The following is a 27,111-nucleotide window of genomic DNA, read 5'->3' on the forward strand; positions in this document are numbered from 1 at the left end:
TGGCCTGTGGCTTAGTGGTTAAGTGTGCACGCTCCACTACTGGCAGCACAGGTTCGGATCCCGGGTGCGCACCAACGCACCACTTCCCCAGCCATGCTGAGGCCGCGTCTCACATACAGCAACTACAAGGATGAGCAACTATGACATACAACAATCTACTGGGGCTTTGGGGAGAAAAAGGAAGAGGATTGGCAATAGATATTAGCTCAGAGGCGGTCTTTCTCAGCAAAAAAGAGGAGGATTAGCATGGATGTTAGCTCAGAGCTGATCTTCCTCACAAAAAAAAAAAAATACTTTTAGAAAAAATTTAAAGTTTTACAAAAAATTATCTGAACAGATTCGAAGATGCAGAATTCATCAGACTATATGTTATAGAGACCAGTATGACTTAATTCTCCCTAGATTTTATGAACAATCTTTATTAACAGAAACCAAACTTATTGTCCACAGTGATAACATATCAAAGAAATACATATCAAAATCTGCTGCCATTAATTATAGTTTTTAATATTTTTATTGCATTTACAATGTATGGAACATTATAAGGATTTACAGTAGAAGCCAAATATCCCAGCCCTTAAAAATGAATAGGAAAGATTGGATGAACCATACATTAATACCTTTGAACACGAGCATTGGAAACATACATGATTATAATTTTACAGGCTCATACAGTAACTGCTATATGTAACAGAATAGACTGGAAGGGTAAAACACAGTAGTTAAGAAAGTCACTAGGGTGTGAAATAACTGTAGCTGGGTGGTACTGGATAAAGAGACAACACTGAAAATATGATTTTTAAAGGCTAAAATGTTCTGCAAAAACATAGCTATCTCCTATGCACAACTGTGAGGTAGAATTCTTCCCACCCCGTTTTCTGGTTTCTTGACCACCATTTGGGGACTTCCCTGTCCAGGTGGCCCTCTCTCACATTGCTGGGCCTGGGACTGATGAGCAGCACGTTTTTTACTATACCTCCTGCCCCCACTGAACAGAAAGAATCTTTTCTGTTTAATTATCAGTCTTATTTTACCTACTGAAAACGGGTGGCAAAAGTTAGTAACAAAGATATACCAGTGCTGTTTCTTCTAGCTAATACATCACCAGCCTTGGGTAAGTGCTTTAATCTTTCAAGGACTGAAACTAATGTTAAAATTTCAGGCATAGGAACCCCTTCAGGAGCTGTTTTGGGCAGACAGGTACTTGCTTCCCTCAAATAATACCAACTGCCAACTGTGAACAACCCCATTTCCATCCCAAACCCACTTCTAATATTTCAAATACGAGTCATAAAAATAGTTTACAGCTTTCTACACATCCAAAATATAGTGAAAATCCAGGACACAGTACAACCACATTGGAAAAAGGTATTGCAGTTTCTTTTAAAACTACCCTATAACACAGAAATTCTAATCCTAGGTATTCCCCCAAGAGAAATGAAAGCCTATGTTCATATAAGACTTATCTTAAGAATAATCAAAGCAGCTTTATTTATAATTGCCAATACTGGAAACAGCCTATGTATTCATAAATAGGAAAATGGATAAATAAACTACAAAATAGTCATACAATGGAATACTACTCAGCAATAAAAAGGAGTGAACTACTACTACACCCAACAACATGGATAAATTACCAAAACATGGTAATTGAAGAAGGGTTCTAGAAAGAGTACATGCTGTGTGACTCTATTTACATGAAGAGCTAGAACAGACAAATCTGATTTATGGTAGACAAAAAGAACAGTGGTTGCTTTTGGGGGTGGGGGGTGGGGACAAGGATTGACTGGAAAGAGCCTTGTGGAAATTTTCTGATAATACTTTATATTCTGATAGCACCTTATACATTGCCAAAACACAGGGGATGCGCACTTAAGATTTATGCACTTCATTGTATGCTAATTTTACATCAAAAGAAAAAATGTAAGCAAATGTTGAAGTCTAGCTAATGATATGTATGCTAAAGTATTTCAGTAGGAAGTGTATAGATGATTGTAATTTAAAATGCACCAAAAAAATAATCTGGATTGATGAATTGATGGATGGACATGAGATAAGTACAGTTAACACTATCATCTGGGTGGTGAGTACAAAAAATTGTAGCTTTTTATGTTTGAAAATTTTTATAATACAATATTGGGGGAAAAACTCCAGGGTGAAATGCTTACCAAATAATGCTGCTGAGAATTTCATTGCTGATCTCATGGCAATATAAACACCAAATTCTTCCAATCAGTGTCAATTTAGAAACTTAAGAGCTTATGAAAGGATAGTCCTGAGTGTGAGGTGAGCAATCAGTTCTCAAATCTATTCTGGCTCAAAATTGTCAAAGTGACATTTCGATCCCCTCACACATTTAAAAAAACACAAATGCATATATCTCTGGTGTATTCTGAGCAAATTTGTTGGCTGTGTAGCCTAACGTAAGAGCTAAGATGAAGAAACATTTTTAAGAGAAAAACTAAGCATAGTAATGGTTTTTAATCTTCTAAACTAGAAAAGAACCAGGGTAACTTCTCTATAATAGAGAAGATGTGTAGACCCAAAACACAACGTGAGGCTTGATCATAGTGAACAGGCCCCTGTGGTCTGAGTGGAAGGACATTTGAATTATCTTCCTCTCTCCAAGGGACAAGGGATGCATCTGGGGACACCCTAAAGAAATGGCATTTGACTTGTAAATACTTCTAAGGTGACTCCTTGAGATTCACCAAGAATGGCTTCAGATTTCAACAGCCTTTTGTCAGAAATAGTTTTCCACATGCCTGACTTAAAATCCATAACAACACTGCTCTTAATATCTAGCAGTTGGTAACTATTTTTAGTTATTTGCTAAGAACTCTTATATCACTATATATAGGTATTATATGCATTGCCTCATACAAGTTCTTTAACAAAAATAACCTTGATTCTTTTAAAAATTTACTCACTGCTTTCAAAATATTTAGTCATAGTCCTGGCTTTCCTTTGATCTCTAAGTTCTTCATGTTCTAGTACAGGCTCTGCTTTTTCTTGAAGCACACAGACTAGTGTCAAGTTTTGAAGTTTGCTTTAAAATATCGCAGTCATGCTATTCAGCATCATATCCATAAACCTTTTCCAGTCTTCAAGATTCTCCTGTATTTATGCTACTTCATGGAGCATCTTTAGTTCTGTCACGCTCTAGCATAGGACCAGTCTTTTTCTGGTATTATCACTGTCCAAGCTTACCAAGATTGCTTCTGTCTAACGTAACAGCACTAAGGAGAGTCTCAAGTCATGCTTTTTCCCTCATTACTAGGACACTTTATAAATATCTTAACAGATTCGTGCTCCTGTTTCTACAGGTTGGGGCTGACTCACTAAGACTCCCTCCGAGTACGACTTGCTTGTATTTACTTTCTTCCTCATTAACGGAATTGTGTCATGTCTTGTCAATCTCCAAGCAGATGCTACTCCTCACTTGTCTTCCATCTTGCTGGTCTATCATCCTGCCATAAAAGTTAATTTATCAGGTACAAAAGTCTTGTTATTTACTGACAGGCTCACCAACTCCACCCTTAGCATTTTCAGTCTGTAATTCTGAATGGAGGAGAAATGGAGCTTAGGGCAGTGAGCGTAAACAACATGCCATGTCCCCCACGACCCCTTGCCTGTCATCTGAGACACAAGCAGGATTAAAGAATGCTCTATTTTGAAAAGATAATCATAGTAATAATACCTTCCATTTTGGATAACATTTTAGTTTTCAACACATTTTCTAACGATTGTATTTCATTCTTAAAATTTGATATGATTTCTCTATTTCACAGACCCAGAGTTTAGTGATTTTTATCAAGGTCAATAAATGGCAAAGCCAGATTCTGAAGTCAGGTATTCAAACTCCAAACTCTTTCCATTATATTCACTGCAGTTCTTATATCGGCTTTTCTGATTTTTCCTCTACTATGCTTGCCATTATTTATGCTTCTAAGCTAAACCTAGGCTTTTCTGTAGCACACACTGAGGTCAAATAATGGCAGATGTTAAATCCATACTTCATTTTGCCGCATCAAGGTATTTGTTGCCCTACATAACAGAAGAGTATTTTCTACTCGCAACTGAAGCTTTTTGAGAACTGAAGGTTAACACTGGTAAGTTTGCTAATTAGGAAACTGTCCAGCTACGTTCCAGCTTATCTTGTTAATCCTAGAGATATTTCCTTTGGGGGTTTAAGCAAAGATACCCCAATCACACAACTCTTGTCATTGATGACGCTTACTGATGATGTTAGTTGCCTGTACCGTTTTCAATAGATTCAAGATGTGGAGGACTTGAGTAACCATAGTATGTTTAGTTTTTAGCAGCCATAGTACTTTACCATGGTCCTGTGAGATGGGAAAAATACACAGTAACATCCAATCTCTCTGGCAAGGAACTTACAACATAGTAGAGAATGCTGAATTCTTTCTCCAAACATAGACTGTACAGTGACATAGGTTCGGCTCATCTCACGATCATGCCTTTGGTTACAATGGGTTTATGTACGATGAGAGTACGGTCTGCTCAGCACGATCAGAAAAGTAAGTAATTGTCATGTTCATATTAAGGAGTATGTGACTAACAATAATAATAAACAACTAAATAGCACATCATATGTCAACTGAAGGGGTCATGAAACAAACAACAAACACATTAACACTAAGTAACACTTGGGAGCAACGGCCAATTTAAATGCCTACAAAGCGAGAGAAATATCCAATCTTCTACACAGCAATGAAGCCTCGACCTGCCATCAGCATCCCAGCTGGCAGGCTGAGCAGTTTCATCAACACCACCCATGAGTCATCCTAGCAGAATACGGTCACCAACAATGAAGACTGGGAACAAAGCCAATTTGATCTGAAATGAAGTTATCATCTTTGCATCATAACTCTTCTGGGTTAGACATGTGTGAAGAACAGATGCCAAAACTGCCATCATATACTGAGCTTACACAAGAGCAAATACACAAGGAGCAAGCCAAAGAAAAAAAGAAACCCTCCAAACCAAAGAACAAAACGAAACTAGCCCAATCAACACTTCAATAATTCCCTGAGATGGGCTAAAGTAATGTGGAAAGTTGTGGCATATACCAATTAGAAATGATGGTTCTTTCTCCGCTACATTTGCGGGCCAATGTCAATTTATGATGTACAAAAAGCTTGTGATTTCAAACAGACTGCAGTCACTTCCTTCACATGTACTCTAAGCGAACTACGACTCTATGAAAAAAAAAATCACATTAGAGCACTGTTGGGTTTTCATTCATAACTGTATGTGTATATATAGATATACATATAGAAAGTAGCAACAAATTTACAAATGAAGAGCAACAATATTATGTTAAAAGCATATTCAGCTTCATCAGAAATATTAAAATTACAAATAACATTTCCAGATACTGCCTTATTTTACTCTTGCTGTAGGCAGGATAGCTTAAGGCATATAAAAATTAACTCATTTGATGATAAGTAGGTGAGTTGATGGTAGAACTGAATCTCATTACTTACAATCTAGTTCATTTCTAGCACAGTCTTAATAAAAACACTCTACTCTGAAATTCAGCAGAAGAAATAGATATTGAGTATAACTAAATATCTAAATTAGCTAATATTTAAGTATCTAAAATACCAAATGATTTCATTACAAGTAGATTCACTTATAAGTCAGTCCTAACTTTAGGAAATATGTTTAAAACACATTTAAGACGACAATATAAGAGCGATTAGTACTGATGCTACAATAGACCATTCACGTACATGGGAACTGAACAACTACTACGCATGAGTAAAGGGCTGGGAACAGGAGAAGTCCCACGAGATTCCTTCCCTGGGAAGAGCTTATAATGTAGCAGGCACAGAGATAAACAAACAATTGTAGCATGTGGTTAGTTAGCACCATCATGAAGACTGAAACAAAGAATCACGCAAGTTCATACTCATAGCAGTTAAGCCCTAAAAGACTGAGAGAATTATCAAATATAGAACTTCCTGGATGTTCTCAGCAGCAGTGGCAGCATAAGACAAGAGGCAGCAGTTGAATCTTGCCCCCCCGATTTTCTAGCATGTTTGACTAGAAAAAAGGCTGCACCCTTAACCAAAATTGCCACAAAAAGAGAAAGGTGAAAACTATGATAAATAACTTCATCTAGGTTGAAACATCAAGTAGTAGGTAGTCGAAAGTACAGGTCTAGAATTTTGGACCTGATATGTAACAGAGAACATTGGGATAAAATAGAAACCCTAAGGATGAGATACCTCTAGAAGCATTCTGAAGACAGAAATCTGAGAGAGCACACTTTAGTAGACACATTTTAAATAAGGGTTATGTGACTGTACTCACAGTTATGGCAGAAGATAACATCTTCAAGGGAGGAGACACTGTTTAGGAAAAAGAGTAAAAAATTGAAACTGCTCAATGGTGTAAAGGTTGCAGAGACAGAGAAGGATAAGGGACACAGACTGAGAAAAAAATCATTCAATTCAGTAACTGGATGCCCAATGAGAACAGTTTCACTATAGTGCTGTGTAAAACCAGACTGCAAGGTACTGAGCAGTGAGCAATGAGGATGTAGGGGCAATGGGTATGGGTTTCTCCCAGAAGTCTGGCAGTGAAGAAGGCTGAAGAACCCAGCAGATTCAGAGGGAGTTTTTTGCATTGGAGGACACATGAGCATTTTTGTAGACAATGAAAAGGAACCAGCATACAATTCTTTGCATAATTTTGTATTGATCACAGACTAAAAAATTATTTTTAATCTTTTTCAAAAACATTTTCTGAAATAAAAATTAACACAAAAATTAAATTATATGTATTTTACCATTTAAACTTAATATAAACTTAAAAGCACTAGCATTTATAAATTTTATTTCTAAAAGAGTTGTATAGTGTTTGTTATTAGACTACTTCAGAATTTTGCTTCTAGTCTATCATGAGAAATCAAATTTTATTAATAGTTGCTATTTTAGTTCCAGAAAGATTACTGTGATATAAAGGATTACACTTGTTATGTATACCTCCTTTCCCAGCCCTCCTCCACTAAAGACAAAGTATCTTCAGAGTAGTTAACAATTTGGATACTATTTTTCAAGTTGAAGAAGAGAACAATTACAAGTACTACTCCATTATTCATAGGTTCTTAAAGATCTAAATTGTCCTTCACAATTATTTTTCATGATAAAACATGCTTATTTATTATCTACACATGCTTACATATGAATTTCCTGGCTAAAACATGCAACCAACATGAAAAAACAAATATCAAACCATCCTCACAACCCTAAGAATGCCCTTTTAAACAAGGCACTCAGGTTTAAAAACAGGATATAACCACCAAATTAAATAAGATGTTTAAAAGAAGTCTTTTATTAAGCACAAACAACTTGTAATACATTATCAATACAAATAGGAAAATGTCTTTTAATGAATATGATATATCAAAGATCTGAAGGTTTTCTTCGTACTGACACAATAAAAATAATCTATTCTGAAGAAGAATCACAAAGTAAAATTTTAAGGACACCACTGTCTACTAATAACAGTTTAACTATAGTCTAAATTTACCACATCACCTGGGGAGGAAGGGCAACCATTTTTTATAGAGGGAATTCCTAAACTCTTATTAGCACCATTCAAAGCTTATTATCAGTTGTTCATCTACAAACTGACAGGTCAGGTAAAGCTTTAAAGCAAGTTTTCAGTGCAACGATTACAGTTTCTTCTTTTAAGATACTTGGAGTCTATGGTCTCAAAGCGTGTTAAATAATTATGCCTTGCTAGTTGCACGGTGTTAACATGTAGAGAGAAATGTGTAATGGAAATAAATGAGGCTTATCCTGGCTGTGAAATGCATCTTAACGTATCGTGGCTAATACGGTAGTATGCCGACGCCGTGTGGGATTGTGAACTGCACATCTGCGGGAAGCTGGTAGCTATTAGCTCTCTGTGGTCATCATTTCGGGATGTCTCAGCTGCTGCCTTTTGAGACTGACTAGTTTCATCCTGTCTCTGATGTGTTCTGCAGTAGAAGCCATGTCACTTGGACTTCCAAAATATTGTTCAGTTCTAAAAGTCAAAACAAACAGAAAAACCCCAATCAGATAATACAAATCCACTGACTGTAGCAAATGCAAAAGGAAGCAAAAATTACCATAAAAATTATCTACATGATATATAGCATTAGTTCATTTGTAGACTATACTGTTTATCTTTGAGTAGTAATTCAAGGGAAGAAACATTTTTTAAAACAGCATAAAATATATTAAGACATGTTGAGAAAAATACATTAGTGGTATAAATGTCATATCATGTAAATTTATGATAATCTCAATAAACCAAAGAATGTAACGAAACAATGCAACAGAAAACAAAACAATGCAACATTGGAGATATTCTGCTTTTCAGTTTTTGGTCCATAAGGATACACAAATATAAAATTTGCATGTGTACTTCAGTGCTAAGGGCTATGTATTCCAACTGTCTAATATAGCTGGCAAGGAAAATATCCATTGTATGTTAAGGCATCATTTTGGACATTAATAGATAAAATCATTTCATTTTATCCTACTTGCAAAGATACTGTACTCAGAGTCACAGAATCTTTTAGAGCTGGAAGAATTCTTGGAAATTATCTGGTTAAGCTCTTCATTTTTTAGATCAGAAAACTGAGGCCTATAGATAACTCAACCAAGATCACACAGTGGAAAAACCAGAATTTGAACCTGGGTCTTCAAAGCAGTGAATCCAGAGAGACCATCTAATTTACTTTTCCAGGAGAATCTTATAAAACATAAATCTGAATAAGCTTACTGTCAAACAAACTGTACATAGCATAAACAGATTATCATAAAAAATGGAATAAAATAATTCCAAATATTAAAGGTGGTGCTTGTAAATTGGATTATATAGCACTAACTTATTCTTTTATCTTAAAAAGATGAGGAAATGACACAGGGACTATTTGTGGAACACAGGAGGAGAAGCCCAAGCAAAAATGCCAGGGACAGATGCTCCTAGGCTGACCTGAGTAGAATCGGAGACTTGTGTGACGGCTGGCTGTGAAATGTAGAAAGGGGGTGTTGGGGGAGCGTCCTGGAATGGAACAACCAGAAGCACCCCTCTAACACCGTTACTAGTTTAATTTATACATTTTTAGAGTTTATTCTCTTTTATACACTCCAGATGTATAACATGACTATAGGTTACTTCTGACTATTCAAGTTTAGGTATGACTAGAGAGTATTTAAGTATAGATAATGAATAATATTCTTTCAAGGGAATAAAATTATATCTTCTCAATATTAATTCCAAATAACCATTTTAAGTTCATGACACAGTAGTAGTGGCAATTACTATGTGTCAGATTTGTTTTAAGTAGTTTATATACATTTAGCTCATATAATTCCCCTGTCACTGTAACCAGAGGAGGTATGAGTAACATATCTCTATTTTTAGACGAGGGAATTGAGGCACAGAAAGGTTAAGTGGCTTGCCCAAGGTGTCACAGCTAGTAAGTGGTGGAGCTGAGATTTAAACCCAAGAAATCTGGTTTCAGGGTCCACAGTCCTACCCATTATACCACGATACAATGTAAGGATAGTTGTATTCAATGGTTTGGTTTCTCTACCATTTGAATTAAATATCCTCTGGATTCCCTCTAAATTATTTTCACTGAGAAGGTCTAGATCCTCAGGCATAAAGCTCTTTCTGATTCATTTACTGGCCCATTCATTTACATGAAATTATCTCTTATTTTTATCATCAACTATTTGAAATGGAAAGGAACATGGGAATCAGGACCCCATCATTTTACAAAACAAGAAATTAGGACTCCAAACAGCACAGTGAAAAGAGAATGGGTTTGGAGCCAGATAGACCTGAGATTGTATCCTAACTCCACTTAGAAACTGGAAATTCCTGAGCATCTTACTTATCTTTCTGAGCTTCAGTTACTTCATCTGTACATCAGGAATAATTATACTGGCCTAGCATTGTTTGGTCAAAAGTAATGAAGGTGAAATGTCTAACTTGGTGCTTATTCTATATTATGAGCTTAATAAATATTAGTCCCCTCCCCTCCCCTGCCCTTTCCTGAATAAAGCCCAAAGTCACCCTACTCCCCATCATCACGGCCAAGGTCAGAACCCAAGACGTCAACCTGGTCAATGATCTTTCTTCTACAACAAGCTGTCAAGAAGCAACACATCCGACAGCAGCAAGTACCAATTGCTACTGTTCTTAAGAGCTGAGTTTCTATTTATTTTTATCTTAAACCAATTTATTGTAGGAATTGAAGATGTGGACTAAAGCTAATTTACTTGGCTTTTTAAAAAACAGATTTTCATCTCTTGATGATTTCCCTTTAAGACCTCCCTGATAAAAGACAAAATTATAAGAACATGCACCATACCCATCAGGATAAACTACAGGAACAGTTAATCTATCCAAAAGTGATTTTCCAACTGCTTCAATTTCATCAAATTGCTCCTCATCATTAATAGCTTCAGGCTCTTCTGGACAGTCTTGCAAAATCTGCAACAAACAAAAGGGCAACATCAATCAAGACATACAGAAAGGGAATCAAGCTCATGCAAATTTAGTAGACTGAAGGTGTTTTCGTTTTGTTCTTAGCATCTTCATGTACATCAATGTACAAGATCAATTATTGGCAAGGCTGGCTCAAGAAATTCAAACAAAATGAAATATATAATCCCCACTAATAATATATAATTGGAGTTTGAAAAAGTCTATAAGTGATTTCCAAGAAAAAATAACACTAGACTACTATTTGGAAAGTAAGCTCAAACTGTGCTTAAGAAGTATGTTTTCATTCATTAAGTAACTATTAAACACTTACTATGTATTATTTAGCAGCTTGAGATGTGAATGAAATATAGATTTTGACCTCAAGGAGCTTACAGACTTCAAAAATGAAAGAAGATACAAATACAACATATACTCAGAGTACAAACACATAACTGATGTGATGATCTAGCTAGGCCCTTCACAGTTATTTTTAAAACTGATCTGCAGGGGCCGGCCCCGTGGCTTAGCGGTTAAGTGTGCACGCTCCGCTACTGGTGGCCCAGGGTTTGGATCCCAGGCGCGCACCGACACACCGCTTGTCCGGCCATGCTGGGGCGGGGTCCCACATACAGCAACTAGAAGGATGTGCAACTATGACACACAACTATCTACTGGGGCTTTGGGGAGAAAAAGGGAAAAAAAAGGAGAATTGGTACTAGATGTTAGCTGAGGGTCAGTCTTCCTCAGCAAAAAGAGGAGGATTGGCATGGATGTTAGTTCAGGGCTGATATTCCTCACCAAAAAATAAATAAATAAATAAAACTCATCTGTTGACCTGAATTAACTGATGTAAACTGATAGGGTTATAATTCAAATATAGTAAGTTCTACAGTCCTTGATATTACTTTTTTCCTTAACTATTACCATTTAAATTTAACTACAAAAGAAAAGAAAAAAAAATGCTGTAATTTTTCATAGTTAAGCCTTTAGGTACTGACTCACACTAGTCAATACAGTAGCCACTAGCCACATGTGGATAGTGAGCACTTGAAAGTGGCTAGTCCAAATTGAGATAAGCTATAAGTCTAAAATACACACCAGATTAAAAGATAATAATTAAAAAACAAATTTAACTCTAAGAAAAAAAATGCAAAATTGGGGGGAGAGAGAAGAAAAAGAAGTATTTGTTTTTGCAACTTTTTGTGCATTATACTTAATCCAATCATGTTTATTTCAGCATTACTCATAAAGCACATTTTTATATTCTAAAAGTCTAGATTCAGTTTAAATATTTTCCCAATCATTATACTATACAATTTGCTTATAGTAGTGGATATATTTATGCTTACTGGTATAAAATAGAACACAGTCAAGAGGAAAATAATAACTGCTAATAAAAGGCTTTACGTAGGTTTGCACAGTAAAATAACCTTTAATAGAGTTTATTATAACCATGAAAAAGGCCATATAGCAGAAATAACAGGAACATCAATTTTCCATGAAAAAACTCTCAAGCGAATTCTTATATGACCTCTTAAAGAGGTCTAGATTTTAAAATGTTCTTGCAGCTACATTTTAAAAGCAGTATCCTGGGGCTGGCCCGGTGGTGCACTCTGCTGCGGTGGCCCTGGGGTTCGCCAGTTCGGATCCTGGGCACGCACCGATAAACCGCTTGTCAAGCCATGCTGTGGTGGCGTCCCATATAAAGTGGAGGAAGATGGGCATGGATGTTAGCCCAGGGCCAGTCTTCCTCAGCAAAAAAAAAAGAGGAGGATTGGCAGATGTTAGCTCAGGGCTGATCTTCTTTATGAATAAATAAATAAATAAACAAACAAACAAACAAACAAACAAATAAATAAATAAAAGCAGTATCCTAAAAAGTTGTCAGTAGTGTTAGAAATCGGGCCAGTGACAGGAGGGAGGGGTAGCAGGAGCAGTGTAACTAAAAGAGGTTGGGGAGCTTCTGAGGCACTAGTAACGGTCTATTGTTTGAATAGTGCACTGACTACACATGCATGTTCACTTTGTGAAAATTCATTGAGCAGAACATTTATAATCTATACACTTTTCTATGTTAATATTATACTTCAATAAAAGCTTTTCATTAAAACAATCAGTAGATAAACAAGTTAAGCCATTTTATATACTTTGATTCATCATCATTAGGCCCATTTTAAACTAAGACACTGGCCTATGGAGTTCAGTGACCAGCTCAGAAAGAGTTAACTATGGCTATTTCCCAACAGATGTACTGCATAACACAGACAGAAACTGCTTAAACCCTGAGGTTCCTGGCAACATCTCTTTTGTTTGACAGACTAGGCTATCACATTTACATCTCAGGTTTCTCATATCTTAAATTGTATTGAACATCTCCTACATATAAACTTTCATTGTAAGAGATCAAAACAAAGTTAACTACATAATAAAGTTCTTCTTCAGAATGGAAACGTAAGGTTTAGGTGCTATAAATTTTCACTGTGCAGAGTTAAGAAAAAGGTTCTATTGAAAATTTGCCCAAATAACACTGCATATTTCATTTTTGGTTTCTGAGACTAATGAATTCATTAAATAATACAATTCTAGAATGAATCTTTAAAGACAACACATGAAAAAAGAGTTTTATTTTATCTTTATTCTCATTATTTCTGTTGGACAGTCTCTACTTTAAACATTAAAAATTTACAAAGCGCCCTTTTAAAAAATTTATGACAATTCGCAGTAGTTGCCAAAGCAAAGTTTCCTTTCCTGGTATAACACAAGAGATGGGAGTTGACGCCCTAAAGATCAGAGAGCATATTCTGGGCATCAGGTCTGGTGAGGAGAGAAGCACTGTTGAGAGAGGACTACTGGATGGTTCTGGATTTCTCCAACCTCAGTACTCCTGCACTGGTATGGATTACTAAGAGAACTTGAACTCTCTAAGACAATATATTACATGCAAATTTTAAACAATGGAATTAACATAAATTTGAAAAAAAGACTGATCACATAATTACATTATAAGATTAACACATTTTTTGTGTGTGTGTGTGTGAGGAAGATCAGCCCTGAGCTAACATCTGTCAATCTTCTTCTTTTTGCTGAGGAAGACTGGCCCTGGGCTAACATCCGTGCCTATCTTCCTCTACTTTATATGGGACGCCGCCACAGCATGGCTTGACAAGCAGTACGCTGGTGCGTGCCTGGGATCCGAACCCGGGTCGCCAGCAGCGGAGCACGCACACTTAACCGCTATGCCACCCGGCAGGCCCTAAAATTAACACATTTTAAAGATATACAATAAATACTATTGAGACTACATTTTCAAAAAAAGCAAACCTTTTCAGCATTTGAGTGAAATGCAATAGCCATTTCCAGCCTATGCACTCTCTCTTCAGATGCTATTGTAAACTGTTTCCACACTCTGTTCAGTCGAGGAAGTGTATCCCCAGATGATCGAGAAGTACAGCGCAAAGACTGGCACAACACAACTGTGGCCTGTAGCAGCTGCCTTCCATAGTCATAAGTGCTCTAAAAAAGAAAAAGTAAACATGAAATTATAATTCAAGAATTCTGAGAAGAGGGATAGGGAAGTGTGCAGGAGGACTGTGGTTGCAATTAAGGAACACTACTGGAAACCAACACTGAATGACTCCACTGGTGCTTATTACTACAAATTATCTGCATGTATAAATAATGAAGGAGAAGCAATACTTTCAGTGAATTTTTAGTAAGTCTCCTTGTTAGGCTTCCCTCTCTTCTTCTGTTTTGCCCATTTCAGTCTGCTCAATTCCACCGGCCAAAAAGAATGTTTGCTCACTCCATCAAAACAAGTGGGTGAAGATGGGTACTTTATATTCCACATGGGAAACCACAACTGTTACACTGTGAACTCCATTATTAAGGAAAATAAATTGAGATACTTTTCGTATGCAAAAAAAATCTGTATTGTTATGCTAACACTGGTGAGATGCAGAAACTGGGGTTTCTAATTTATATATAATTAACATATTTCATTCTAACTTTTGTGAACGAACAGTTGGATTGCCTAAAAAATGCTATGATGTATAACATTAATCAGAGGGAGCAGATTATTAATTCTGAATCAGAACCTGTATTGAGGGAAACATAAACCCTCTCAAGTTTATGCAGGCTAGTTTTGATGCAGAGCTGACATTTTCTTAGTTCTGTGACACTTCTGGAATAACATAACTAACCTTCTTGGACTTGGAGGGTTAAGTTACATTATAATCATGCAGAAAGCTATTCAAACACTGAGGTTGTAGAAAAGGAAGATAATCAGTTCTGCACCTGTGCAACATCAACAAATTTTCTATGCTTTTCCAGTAAAACTTTCGTTTCCTGAGCATCATCGCCCAATCTGATGTGGGTCTTAAGCAGAGCATCCAGAAGTTCACTTAGCCATTCTACTGCCTAAATGAAAATAAATAACAGTGAAGCTGGATTCATAACACTTTATTTATCATATCGAAACATCATACTTATAAAAAGAAAGATTACTATTATGTGATTAATTAATCCATTAGTTATAACCTAAGTTCTTAATAGCTTATTTCATTCAATACCAAGCTACATGAATTAATGACCACTCCACCCCCTCAAAATTTTTAAACTCTAAAGAGAAGATCTATTAAAGAGAAGCACTCTTTTAAAATTAATATCACATGATTTATAGTAATAGAAGATCACATATTTATGTAATATAGATCTTACTGGAATCTCATTACAGATTTATGTTACTATTTAAAATCATAAATTTCCTCCAAGTCAAGCTGAAACAATGTTCTCTAATGCTAATTACACAAAGATAGCAAACTGTTTACCTAACTGAAAAACCTTCTTGTGGGTTAAAAAGCAATGTGCTATACCAGTCTTTATCCTGGGATGTAACTGACAATCAAGTAAACAATAATAAATAATAAATAATCCTAATTTCCAGCTCAATAGAGGATTTCATTGAGAAGATAAGTCAAATGAGACGAGTAAGATAACTGAGAATACAAATCTCTTATTTTAATAGTATAAACTAGAATCTGACTGAATGAATTTACTTTCTTAGGACCATGAAAAGTACACTTTTGTTTACAGTTAAGTGAAATCAATCTTCTAGGAAAAAACAACTACATAATGTGCCTGATTGATCTTTACCTGGGCAGCATCTTCTTCACATTTAAATAACTGCACCATCTGAAGCATCTTTAACCTTCGCACATCTACCATGTCTTCACATCTAATAAACACAAACATAAATTTAGGACATCATTCCAGTTTTGTTGATAACTAATACAATGTCATCATCTGGCACACGTTTTATAGTATACTAAAATACTCAGTTCTACACTAGGGAGACTGCAACTATTTTGTATTGATTTTTAAGAATTTTAAGGGTATCTATACATAAGGATATGTTACATCAAAACCTCAGAATACCTGAACGATACTGAATCACAAACCCTCTTGAGGAAAGCACGGATTCTGCAAAATACTGAAGCAAAGCATAAACACAGTAATACACTAAAACCCAAAGAAATCTCCATTGCCAGTTAGCATTAAACAAGCTTCAAAGATAAAAATGTAGTTTCTAAAATACGAATTTAGAGGATGATGCTCCAAGGAAATTTAAAAAATTAACACTTTTTACTATATTACGTTACCCAGAGTAATATCTAATTTTGAATTTATAAAAAAACTCCACCTAAGTTTGATAAGAAGAAAAAACCTCTTCATCTCTGGGTGTAGAGAACTATAATTCAGAATATTTTTTAATTTCACTGTGAGCTGCCTAGATAACATAGGGATTAAACTTTTAAGGTGACTTGATCTAACTCAGCTCTGGTCCATTCCCTTCATTCCCATGTAATTCCATGGACTTTAGGTGGAAAGGCGGAAGCTCACTGCAGACCCAAATACCAATAACAAGTTACCCAGGAGACACTGACTCCCACTACAGTTGATGTTCGTAAAGAAGCTTAGTAATGGCACAGAAGTCGTTGTCACAAGGCTATTTTATATAAGGATGTCCTCAATAAAAGCTCATGACATACTGTTAAAATGCAACTTGGTTAAAGTAATTCTACAAGGGACTGAAGGAAAGTGATGATTATTTCTAAAATCTGAAGCTAAAAAACAACATAAGACATTTTAATGAAGATGATATACATATACTCAACACATATTGTCAGGTATTAGATAACGTGCTTGAACAATATAAGACACAGTGTCTACTATTAAGATGATCTCATTGTGGCAGATGAACTTTTAAATAAACCATGTGATAAATGCTATTGTGGAGTGTGTAAAAGGTTTTATGGGGCTAGGGAAGAACAAGTGACTAACTTGCCTTAAAAATCTAGAAAGACTTCCAAGGATATGTATCCCTGAGTCTTGAAGAATAAATAGGAATCCGCTAGGCAGAAAATGAGGAAAGAAGTATCTACAGACGCATGGAACAGCATGATGCATTCAGGAAAGTGAAAACTGTATGGTTTTGTGGGAAAGTTATAGGAGATAAGATTATGCAGGATTGGATTATGAAGAGTCTCCTACACTATTCCAAGGAGATTGAACTTCATCTGAGAAAACAGGAAGCCACTGAGAGGGGTTTTACACAAGGAAGTTATGTGATTAGATGTGCACTTTACAAAGATTACTCTCATGTACAACAGACTAGAGAGGAGCAAGGCCAGAGGCAGGTAAGAGATAAGATCTTGAACAAAGAAATGTTCGGGATTCAGAAACAGCAGAACCTGGACATCTGATTAGATTGTAAGGGATGAGGGAGAGTAAGGATTTTAGGAGAAATCCCAAGTTTGGTGGCTGATGGTAACTTTGACCTAGATAGGAAATGAAAGGAGAAGAGGACGTTTTGGGGGATAATGATTCCAATCTGGTCATATTGGGTTTGAGGGGTGTATGGAGCATCTAAGTGGAGATACTCAGTAGGCAAGCGGAATTATGGGTCTGAAGCACAGGACAGGGGTCAGGGCCAGAGCCATAACCACTCAAGCATGATCATATTAAAGAAAGTCATTAAGGTAGTGAGACCGACCAGGGAGAACACATAGAGTGAGCAGAGAATTTGGCTTCAGAACAAACCCTAGAAGCAGCAAAATTAGCTAGAGGACAAGAAAACAAAGAAGAAAGTACCACAAAGGGGATCATGAGGGTGTTTTCAAAGTCAGGGAGTTGCAAGAAGAAATAAAAAGTCAGTTGTGTCCAATGAGATTCAGAGTGGTCAAGCAAGGTCAGGACCAGAAGTACTCCCTGGATTTTGAGCAAGATCAAGTGTTTACCACATATGGCAATTACAGAGTCACTGATGACATCAGAAAGAGCAAGGTCAGTGGAAGGGTGAGGGTAGAGTCAGACTGAGGAGGGTTGAGGAGTAAACAAGAGGTAGTGAGGAAGTAGTATTGAGTGTAGACTAGACCTGCAAATGACAGCCCTCAGGAGTGAGAGCTCTAGGGCTAGAAGACAAAAAAAGGCTTGAAGAGGAAGGTATATGTATGTGCGTAACAGTTTAATTTTTTTGAAATAGGAGAGATTTAAGCATTTAAATGAGGGGCAGGGATCAGAGTAGAGAATGGGAATTGACAGAGCAAGGAGACACAAGGGTACATGGAAGGACTGGCTTTGATAAGAGCAGAGCTATATCATCCTTTGTGATGAGAATACATAATGAAGTGGCTACGCTTGCAGATATGAGGGTAGAACAAATTTCTGCCTAATGACTATTTTCTCTGTGATGTAGAGGGAGAGTTTCGGTGAGGTTTTGTTGATGACAAAATTTCTAAGTGTGCCAAAATTTCATACAACTATGCTAGACCATGTATACCTGCATATACTAATTTTTTGCTTGTTTGTTTGTGAGGAAGACTAGCTCTGAGCTAACATCTGTTGCCAATCCTCCTCTTTTTGCTGAGAAAGATTGGCCCTGGGCTAATATCCGTGCCCATCTTCCTCTACTTTATATGGGATGCCACCACAGCATGGCTTGACAAGCAGTGCATTGGTCCGCACCTGGGATCCAAACCTGTGAACCCCAGGCCACCAAAGTACAGTGCACAAACTTAACTGCTACGCCACCAGGCCGGCCCTTGAATATATTAATTTAATCCTTTACTTTGCAACACTTTGCAGTTGCTATTGCAAATTGAGTTTTCAAAGAATCTTTTAAATTCCTAGTTCTATATCAAATGAAACATTTTAAATATCATCTTACCCAGAGTCTATTGTCTAATCTTTCTATAGTAAATATGAGAATATTGGATATGTGACAATTTAAGAATATGAAGTTTAGATGAAAAAACAGATCAATGTAGATGGCAGATTTAATAGTAACTCTAAATCAAATGAAAATGGAAAAGCAAAATTCTCCAAAAAGGGTTTTCTTAAAAGCAGAAGAGTCATAGGCTATACTGAGGATATGGAATGTGAAGTATTTGAGCGTAACTGAAATTTTTACTACTGCATAAAAAGGGGAAAAGTACCCATTAATTGAACAAATTGCCATTATTTGTTAGTACAGTTATACAAAGTAATTATTACATTCACCAGAAACCTACTACACACCTCCTATATAACAGGTAAGAACTTTTACTTTGTATGGAAAATATAAATTATATCACTCTTCATTTTAATCAATATTATGTTGTCTTAGCAAAAAGTAACATTAACGGTCCAACTTTGCCTTTGTTTCCTAAGCTGCATGTCTTCCATCACTCCTTGTATGTGGTCCACATTTTCCTTATTTTCAATGGTTACATCTTTTCCATAGGCCCAGGATGCCTGATTGGAGATCTGATCCAGGAGACCTTGACCTTTTTCACGCAAACCTTGCAATCCAACGTCTAAAACAAAAGTTACTAGATTTAATCTCTCCAACGACGGAGGTGCTTTCCCTCCCTCAATAAATCCTCTCAGCAGATAGTGTACTTGGACTCCAAGTATAAGAGCTTTGTACATCTGGGATGGAGTCCTCCGAACATTTCAAGCAATAAAATCCCTTATAAATGTGCTTCAAACTGGAGCTTCCTCTCATGCCAAACTCTCCCTCAAGAGAACTCACAAAAGGTGAATTTCCATAGATAATAAGTACTTTTCAAAACTGAAAGCAGGAAGAAAGCGTAAGAATTTCTGTTTTGATGTGTAAGATTTTTCCATTTGTTTCCTTTCTGTTTTTATGTGGTCTAATTTTTAGGAGAACAAGGCAAACTATTGTTCAAAAAAGTGTATAAGAGTTGCAATACTTTCTAACACTCCAGCGATATATTATCACTGTAAAAGGACGCTGAACATTTTGAGTATTGGCACCGTCAGCTTACACCCAGCAAGAAGCAACACTTACAACATGTTTACAATACTCCAAATCAGATAAGTATACAAGAATTCTTTTTCCTTTTTTAAAGGAAAAATATGGCTCAAGAAAACTTCTGACATTTTAAAACAAATTTCATTTGGTACATTAAATCGTAAATACGTATTATGCATATCATCTGTTAAAATAACAAAGGTTGCAAGCAAGTAAAATGCCAATACAAACATGATTTTTCAAACACATTCCCTCAAGTCCTTTTGAGTAATTAATTTGGTTCAATCACGTGTCACCATTTTCTACTCAATCTCTGCCTTAAGTTTCTGCTTCCTTTCTTCCATTCCCCTTTGCCCGCCTGTCCCACTCAATACAACGCCCCCTTTCCATTTTTACATCCACTATCTACCTCTCCAGTCATGACCTAGAGAAATTCACTGTAAAATTTAAAAGCCCTTGTGTCAAGTGAGAGAACCAGCTTAATAAAATTGGACCATCCTCCTCCTGGAGAGTATGCAACACTGGCAATATTCCCAGTTTGGAGAAACAAATGCACAGAACCAAACCAACTATTTTTTCACAAGGTTAGGATATAGCAACAACAAAAATCATGGCATAAAACACAGTTTTGGGCATACAGGGTTTACCACAGAACACTTCACAGCTAATTGCAGTTTATGCATGCACTACAAATCACTGTTCATAGTATATGCAAGACACAGCACCCATAGACATAGCTGGGTAGACAGGAAGAGCTAAAGGCTCAGTGAAGGAAGAGTGACTGACCAACACTGAAAAATAAAAATTTTAGCATAAATTACACCCTTCAAGGGAATAAAACCCTTTTTATACTAATTTTTCCTGCATTCCCTGTAAATAATTATAATTAGTTCAGTATAAGTCAACTTGTCTAACCATAGTAATGATATTTTTAAAAAAAGAACCCTTATGTTTCAGCATTTTTAAAATCTGCTTACCAACACTTTTCAGCTTCTCTTCAAGCAGTTTTAAAGTTTGCTGAATCGATGCTCCATCAGCTGGTGCTACATCTACGCACAACATCCCTAATAAGCCATCCAACTGCTGAGACAACTAAAGCAGAGGGACACCAAAGAGATAACCCTGATGTAATCAGCATCTAAAGTGTTTAATGATTAATGAGGTTTATATCTAATGAGGTTATCACAATTACACTTGAAAAAGACTATGCTGTTAAAACACAAGGACGAATAATTAGAATACATGTTATCTGAAAGATAGAACACACAGATGCATGCACCCGGAAGACAAAGAAGTATGCCCAGGCCAGCAGAATGTAAAAGAGTATGGAGACTTCCATTTCAATCTATGTTATAAAGCATAAACATTGAGAAATAATTAAAATGAAATTTATCTACTAGGTTGGGACACTCTATTTAGACACAAAAGGTTTAGTTGCATGCAGAATGACTTAAAAACAAAAATTTTTAAAAATCAAAGAATTTTATCTCATTCCCCCGCCAGTAAATTATTTTATTGTTCCAGAAAAATAATTAGGAGACATGCAAACCTGCAAAAATTATGTGCAGATAAGTGTTCAGATAATTTGAAGAAAAGAAAGCAATCAGAGTAGACACTTACATCTTGGGCAACGCCATGAAATTCAAGAGCTGCTTGTAAGAGATTCTGCCTAAATTCCAGCTGACTGGCCTGTCGATAACAAACATCACTCAGCTGTTGCTGCAGCGACTTCAGTTCCACAAGATCTTCCTCATCCCCGGCATTTAAGAGTGCTGCAATTTGCTGATTAAGTTCCACATATACTGCAAACCATTCCTGTAGCAGAGATGTTGTAAAGTGAATTAAGGATCAAATTAGTTCCTGAAGAACTGTATTATATTTTATAATTTCTCCAGATAAAGTAACATATATGAGAATTTTCTAGGGAAGATTATTTAAATTGAGGACAAAAAGTTCCCAATCCCCAAATCCTTCCACTGTGGTCCCCGGAACTCACTCCTGCCAACAGCAGAATTCCTTATACCCTCATTGTGGCCTCACAATGTTCCCTGCTCTTTCTCGTTCTGTGTGAACCCTGGCCACCCTCAGAGAAAAAAGTCAGCCCTGCAGCCCTCCTAAATAACGGCTGTTTTTGTTTCCACAGCCTGCATACCACAAGCCTGGAGGTGGGGGAGATGGCAGCCTCATTCCTCATTACTATTTCCAGACCATTTCTTCTCTCAAAAACCGCATCTCCTCTAAGGTGCATGCTCTCAGATTACATCCTTCCAACCTTCCCTGCTGCATGCCCTCATCTACGGAGCTTAGCAGAGGTCACTGCCTTCCTCTTCCTGCCAGCCTTCTTACCTACTTCCTCGACGTAGACACTCACCCAACACTCTGAATTCTCAGTTCCTCGACTCTCTCCATCACTTCCAACTACCTTGTCCTCATCCCACCTCAGCTACCTACTCCAATAGACATATACATGTTGTCGTTATCATATACTATGATACAGCCCCAAAATCTTAATTGCAAGAATCCCATTCTCTCACCACCAGCTACTGACTGTCCAATTGACATCCTTTAGTATGGTCACTCCTACCATGCCAAAAGGTCCAGCAATCCATTGCCCTCAGCATGTTTTACTGTCCAGCACTCAGGAGCCTCACGTCCTCATTTCTATCGCTGATCAGAGCCTATAACCACCACCTGGGGCACAAACCACGTTCACGCCCAGTTCTCCTTCCTTCCAACAGATTCACCTGGCAAACCCTCAGACCTGGTTTCTCTGCCCATTGTGCACCTATACCAGAGAGGCTGAACCATGGCTGGATAAAAACTATATAGACAGGTAGCTTTTTAAAGTTATGACTTAACCTTAAATGGGCCTTCAGCAATCCTATTACATTCCCTAGTCAATTCACTTTCCCATTCTCATGATTATTTATCTTTTTTTTCACTCCTTAAATCTCCAACTCCCTTTCACTGCCTCACCCTCAGCCAAAAATGTAACTTCTTAACTCACTAGGAGGCAATCAGAAGAGAGCTCTCTCATCTTCTCACCGACAAATCTATAACCTTCCCTGCTTCTGTAGCTCTATGCTTTGCCCTCCCTGCTAAAATAACAGATGAACTGTCCCTGTTTCCAAGGCTCACTGCGTCACTTATGCGTTATAATCCATTCTCTGTTGCCTATACGAAGGTTCACTCTTGCAATTATCTTCTCTCTCCTATCATCAATTCATCCTGTTCAACTGGATTATTTCTGTCAGCATACAAATAAGCTGTAGTACCTTATATTAAAAAACAAAATATACACTTAAGATATGTGCATTTTACTATAAATTATTAAACCTCAATGAGGAAAAAAATCTCCCTTAAAGAATATGCTCTATATTCACTTTATCTTTTCATTTCCCATCCTCTTTTTAATCCACTCTTATCAGGATTTTGTCCTTCCTACTCTTATCAAATTCTCAGTCTTATCAAATTCTCAGTCTTTATGTTATCGGACCTCTCAGTTGCATCTGACAAAGGTGACCCCTTACTCCTCCTTGAAACACCTTTTTCTCTTGTTTCCTGAGACACAACAGCTCTTTTTTGGCTTCCTCTGCTGCCTCTCCTTTCTCTTCTTGCCCTCTAAATTTAGGAGTCACCGAGGCATCAGCTTTCCAAAGGCCCTTTTCTTCTAAATTAATACTCCTTGGGCTTGGATGATTTCATCCAGTCCTATGCCTTTAAATAACATCTGTAGGCTGATAACTCCCAAATTAACATCCGCAATCTTGACCCCTCCCCTTGACCCCAGATACTGACACCCAACTGTTTATTAGCTATCTTCATTTGGATGACTACTATCTAAAATTTAACCTGCCCCTGAAGATACTGATTCTCCAGCCTCCCAACCTGCTTCTCTCCCAGTCTTCACCATCTTAATAGTTGCTAAGGCCAAACGCCTGATTCTTCCAAGAGCAAGTCTCTCTGGCTCAACCTCATGAACCCAACAACTTCTCATTACTTCTACTGCCTCTATTCTAACAGCCTCCTGTCTTCCTGTTTCATTGTCCCTACTCCCTATGCTCCATACAATAGCCAGTGATCTTTTAAAAACATAAAACAAGTCACTGCTCAAAAATCCCTCCAATGATTTCACATAACATTTAAAATAAACTTCGAGTTACTTTTTGTGAGCCAAAATCACATGACATGTTTTGGCTGCTAACTCCCTCTCGAAACTTTGTTTTCTGTGACTCCCCACCTTGCTCACTGCACTCCAACACCACCAACATACCTGCTGTCCTTTACCATGGAAAGTAAGCTCCTGCCTCAGGGTGTTTTTACTGCTGTGCCCTGATCTGAATTGCCCTTTGCTTGGATTACTCTTTCATATCATTTCAACCCTCTGATTAAATGTCATCTCCTCAGAGAGGTCTTTCCTGGAAGCCTTATGTATATTGCTTTCTACTCTCTCTTTGCCCAACTTGAACAAAAGTTCCACATTATAAGACAGTGCTATATACCCAAGAACCTAGAACAACACGTGACATTTAGTATGTGCTCAATTAACATGTATTGAATGAACAGATAAAATACTTTATACTAGACACTGTAGATGTGTTGATATTAAATTAAGTAGATAAACAGGTACTGGTCTAAATGTGGTCTACTCTTGTGTCCTGTACCTAAAACTTGGGTTTCTCTAATTTGTAATATTGTTTTATTGCTTGAACTACTATGAAATCTTTGGATATCATTACACAGATGATGTAGTCACATGTAACAGAAAGAACACTGGATTTGAAAGGCAGGCTCAAGGTCTGTCTTTTTTCCTTACTAAGGGTACGATCTTCATCAAGTCATTTGATCTCTCAGAACCAGTTTCTTTCTTTACAGCAGTGATTTTCAACTGGGGGCAATTTTGCTCCCTAAGGAACACTTTGCAATATCCAGAGACACTTTTGGCTGTCACAACTGAGAGGGAGGGGTAGTACTGCATCTAGTGGGTAGAGGCTAGTGATGCTGCTGCATACCCTACAATGCATAGGACAGCCCCCAAAACAAAGATTTATCTGGCCCAAAGTGTCATCAGTGCAAGGCTGAGAAACCCGGTTATATACAACAGTGATGACAGTATCTGTCTTACCTGTTTTATTGCTTACTGTATGGATTTAATTAGATAATAAATGTAAAATACTTTTTTTTTTTTTTGTGAGGAAGATCAGCCCTGAGCTAACATCCATGCTAATCCTCCTCTTTTTGCTGAGGAAGACCGGCTCTGAGCTAACATCTATTGCCAATCCTCCTCCTTTTTTTTTTAATTTTCCCCAAAGCCCCAGTAGATAGTTGTATGTCATAGTTGCACATCCTTCTAGTTGCTGTATGTGGCACGCAGCCTCAGCATGGCCGGAGAAGCGGTGCGTCGGTGCATGCCTGGGATCCGAACCCGGGCCACCAGTAGCGGAGCGCGCGTACTTAATCGCGAAGCCACGGGGCCAGCCCTAAAATACTTTTTAAACCACATAGTGATTACAAAGGTTAATGGAGACTGACCGATTTAAAGAAAATGTTACCTGAGAAAATTATCACTGTAGTGTTCTAAGACAGAAAGAGATTTCATATTCTAATCTATGGTTCTTACAAATTTAGTCAATGCTCTAAATAAATATGTTCAATTCTTTGAAGAAGTAACAGCAATGATTCAGAGAAAAACAGTAAACTAAAGGATTAGAGTCCTAGGATAGTATTTCTTACAGTGAGAACTATCTACATCAGATCACCTGGGAGTGCTTAGTAAAAGGACCTAAGCTCCAATCCTAAGTTACTAAATCAGAGTCTCTGGGGGTGGAGCCTGCAAGAGGCATTTTAAAAAGCACCTCAGGTGACTCTTAGGACCACTAAAGTTTAAGAACCACCACCCTGACTGATTGGATAAAAAAAGAAGACCCATATATATATGCTGTATACAAGAGACACACTTCAGACCTAAAGACACTCACAAACTGAAAGTGAAGGGATGGAAAAAGATACTCTATGCAAACGGCAATGAAAAGAAAGCTAGGGTAGCAATACTCATATCAGACAAAATAGACTTTAAAACAAAAACTGTAACAAGAGACAAAGAAGGGCACTACATAATGATCAAGGGAACAATCCAGCAAGAGGATATAACACTCGTAAATATCTATGCACCCAACATAGGAGCAGCTAAATATACAAAGCAATTATTAAAAGACATAAAAGGAGAAATAGACAGTAACACAATAATAGTAAGGGACTTTAACACTCCATTTACACCAATGGATAGATCATCCAGACAGAAGATCAATAAGGAAACACTGGCCTTAAATGACACACTATAACAGATGGACCTAGTAGATATATACAGAACATTCCATCCAAAACCCAAAGGATACACATTCTTTTCAAATGCGCATGGAACATTCTCCAGGATTGATCACATATCAGGCCACAAAACAAGTCTCCACAAATATAAGAAGACTGAAGTAATACCAAGCATCTTTTCTGATCACAACAGTATGAAACTAGAAATCAACTATAAGAAGAAAATCAAAAAGCCACAAATACATGGAGATTAAACAAAATGCTACTGAACAATGATTGAGTCAATGAAGAAATCAAAGGAGAAATCAAAAAATACCTGGAGACAAATGAAAATGAAAATATGACATGGCAGAATTTATGGGATACAGCAAAAGCGGCTCTAAGAGGGAAGTTTATAGCAATACAGGCCTATCTCAACAAACAAGAAACATCTCAAATAAACAATCTAACAGTGTATCTAAAGGAACTGGAAAAAGAAGAACAAAATCCAAAATCAGTAGAAGGAGGGAAATAATAAAAATCAGAGCAGAAATAAATGAAATAGAGACTAAGAAAACAATAGAAAAAATTAATAAAACCAAGAGCTGGTTCTTTGAAAAGATAAACAAAATTGACAAAACTTTAGCTAGACTCACCAAGAAAAAAAGATAGAAGGCTCAAATAAGTAAAATCAGAAATAAAAGAGGAGAAATTACAATGGACACCTCAGAAATACAAAAGATTATAAGAGAATACTATGAAAAGCTATATACCAACAAATTCGATAATCTAGAAGAAATGGATAAAGTCTTAGAATCATACAATCTTCCAAACCTGAATCAAGAAGAAATACAGAATAAGTAGTATTCAATCACCAGTAAGGAGATCAAGAATCAAGTAATCAAGAATCTCCCAAAAAATAAAAGACCAGGACCAGACGGCTTCCCTGATGAATTCTACCAAACATTCAA

General features: G+C 37.0%; 1 protein-coding gene across 6 annotated transcripts in view; it reads right to left on the bottom strand.

The window, feature by feature from the left end:
• Window positions 1-399: 399 nt before the first annotated feature.
• The window catches only part of SESTD1 (SEC14 and spectrin domain containing 1), a 136,983-nt gene continuing 110,271 nt past the window's right edge, over window positions 400-27,111 (bottom strand). For all 6 annotated transcript variants that reach the window (XM_058549348.1, XM_058549347.1, XM_058549343.1 and 3 more), the window contains 8 exons: window positions 21,458-21,652; window positions 20,815-20,929; window positions 19,217-19,376; window positions 15,676-15,757; window positions 14,818-14,940; window positions 13,846-14,037; window positions 10,409-10,530; window positions 400-8,064 (listed from right to left, as the gene is read on the bottom strand). In XM_058549348.1, coding sequence (XP_058405331.1) covers window positions 7,935-8,064; window positions 10,409-10,530; window positions 13,846-14,037; window positions 14,818-14,940; window positions 15,676-15,757; window positions 19,217-19,376; window positions 20,815-20,929; window positions 21,458-21,652 — 1,119 coding nt within the window. In that variant the 3' untranslated portion in view covers window positions 400-7,934. The remainder of the gene's footprint in view (window positions 8,065-10,408; window positions 10,531-13,845; window positions 14,038-14,817; window positions 14,941-15,675; window positions 15,758-19,216; window positions 19,377-20,814; window positions 20,930-21,457; window positions 21,653-27,111) is intronic.

This window comes from Diceros bicornis, chromosome 10 (genome assembly GCF_020826845.1).
Source record: "Diceros bicornis minor isolate mBicDic1 chromosome 10, mDicBic1.mat.cur, whole genome shotgun sequence".
NCBI lineage: Eukaryota > Metazoa > Chordata > Mammalia > Perissodactyla > Rhinocerotidae > Diceros > Diceros bicornis.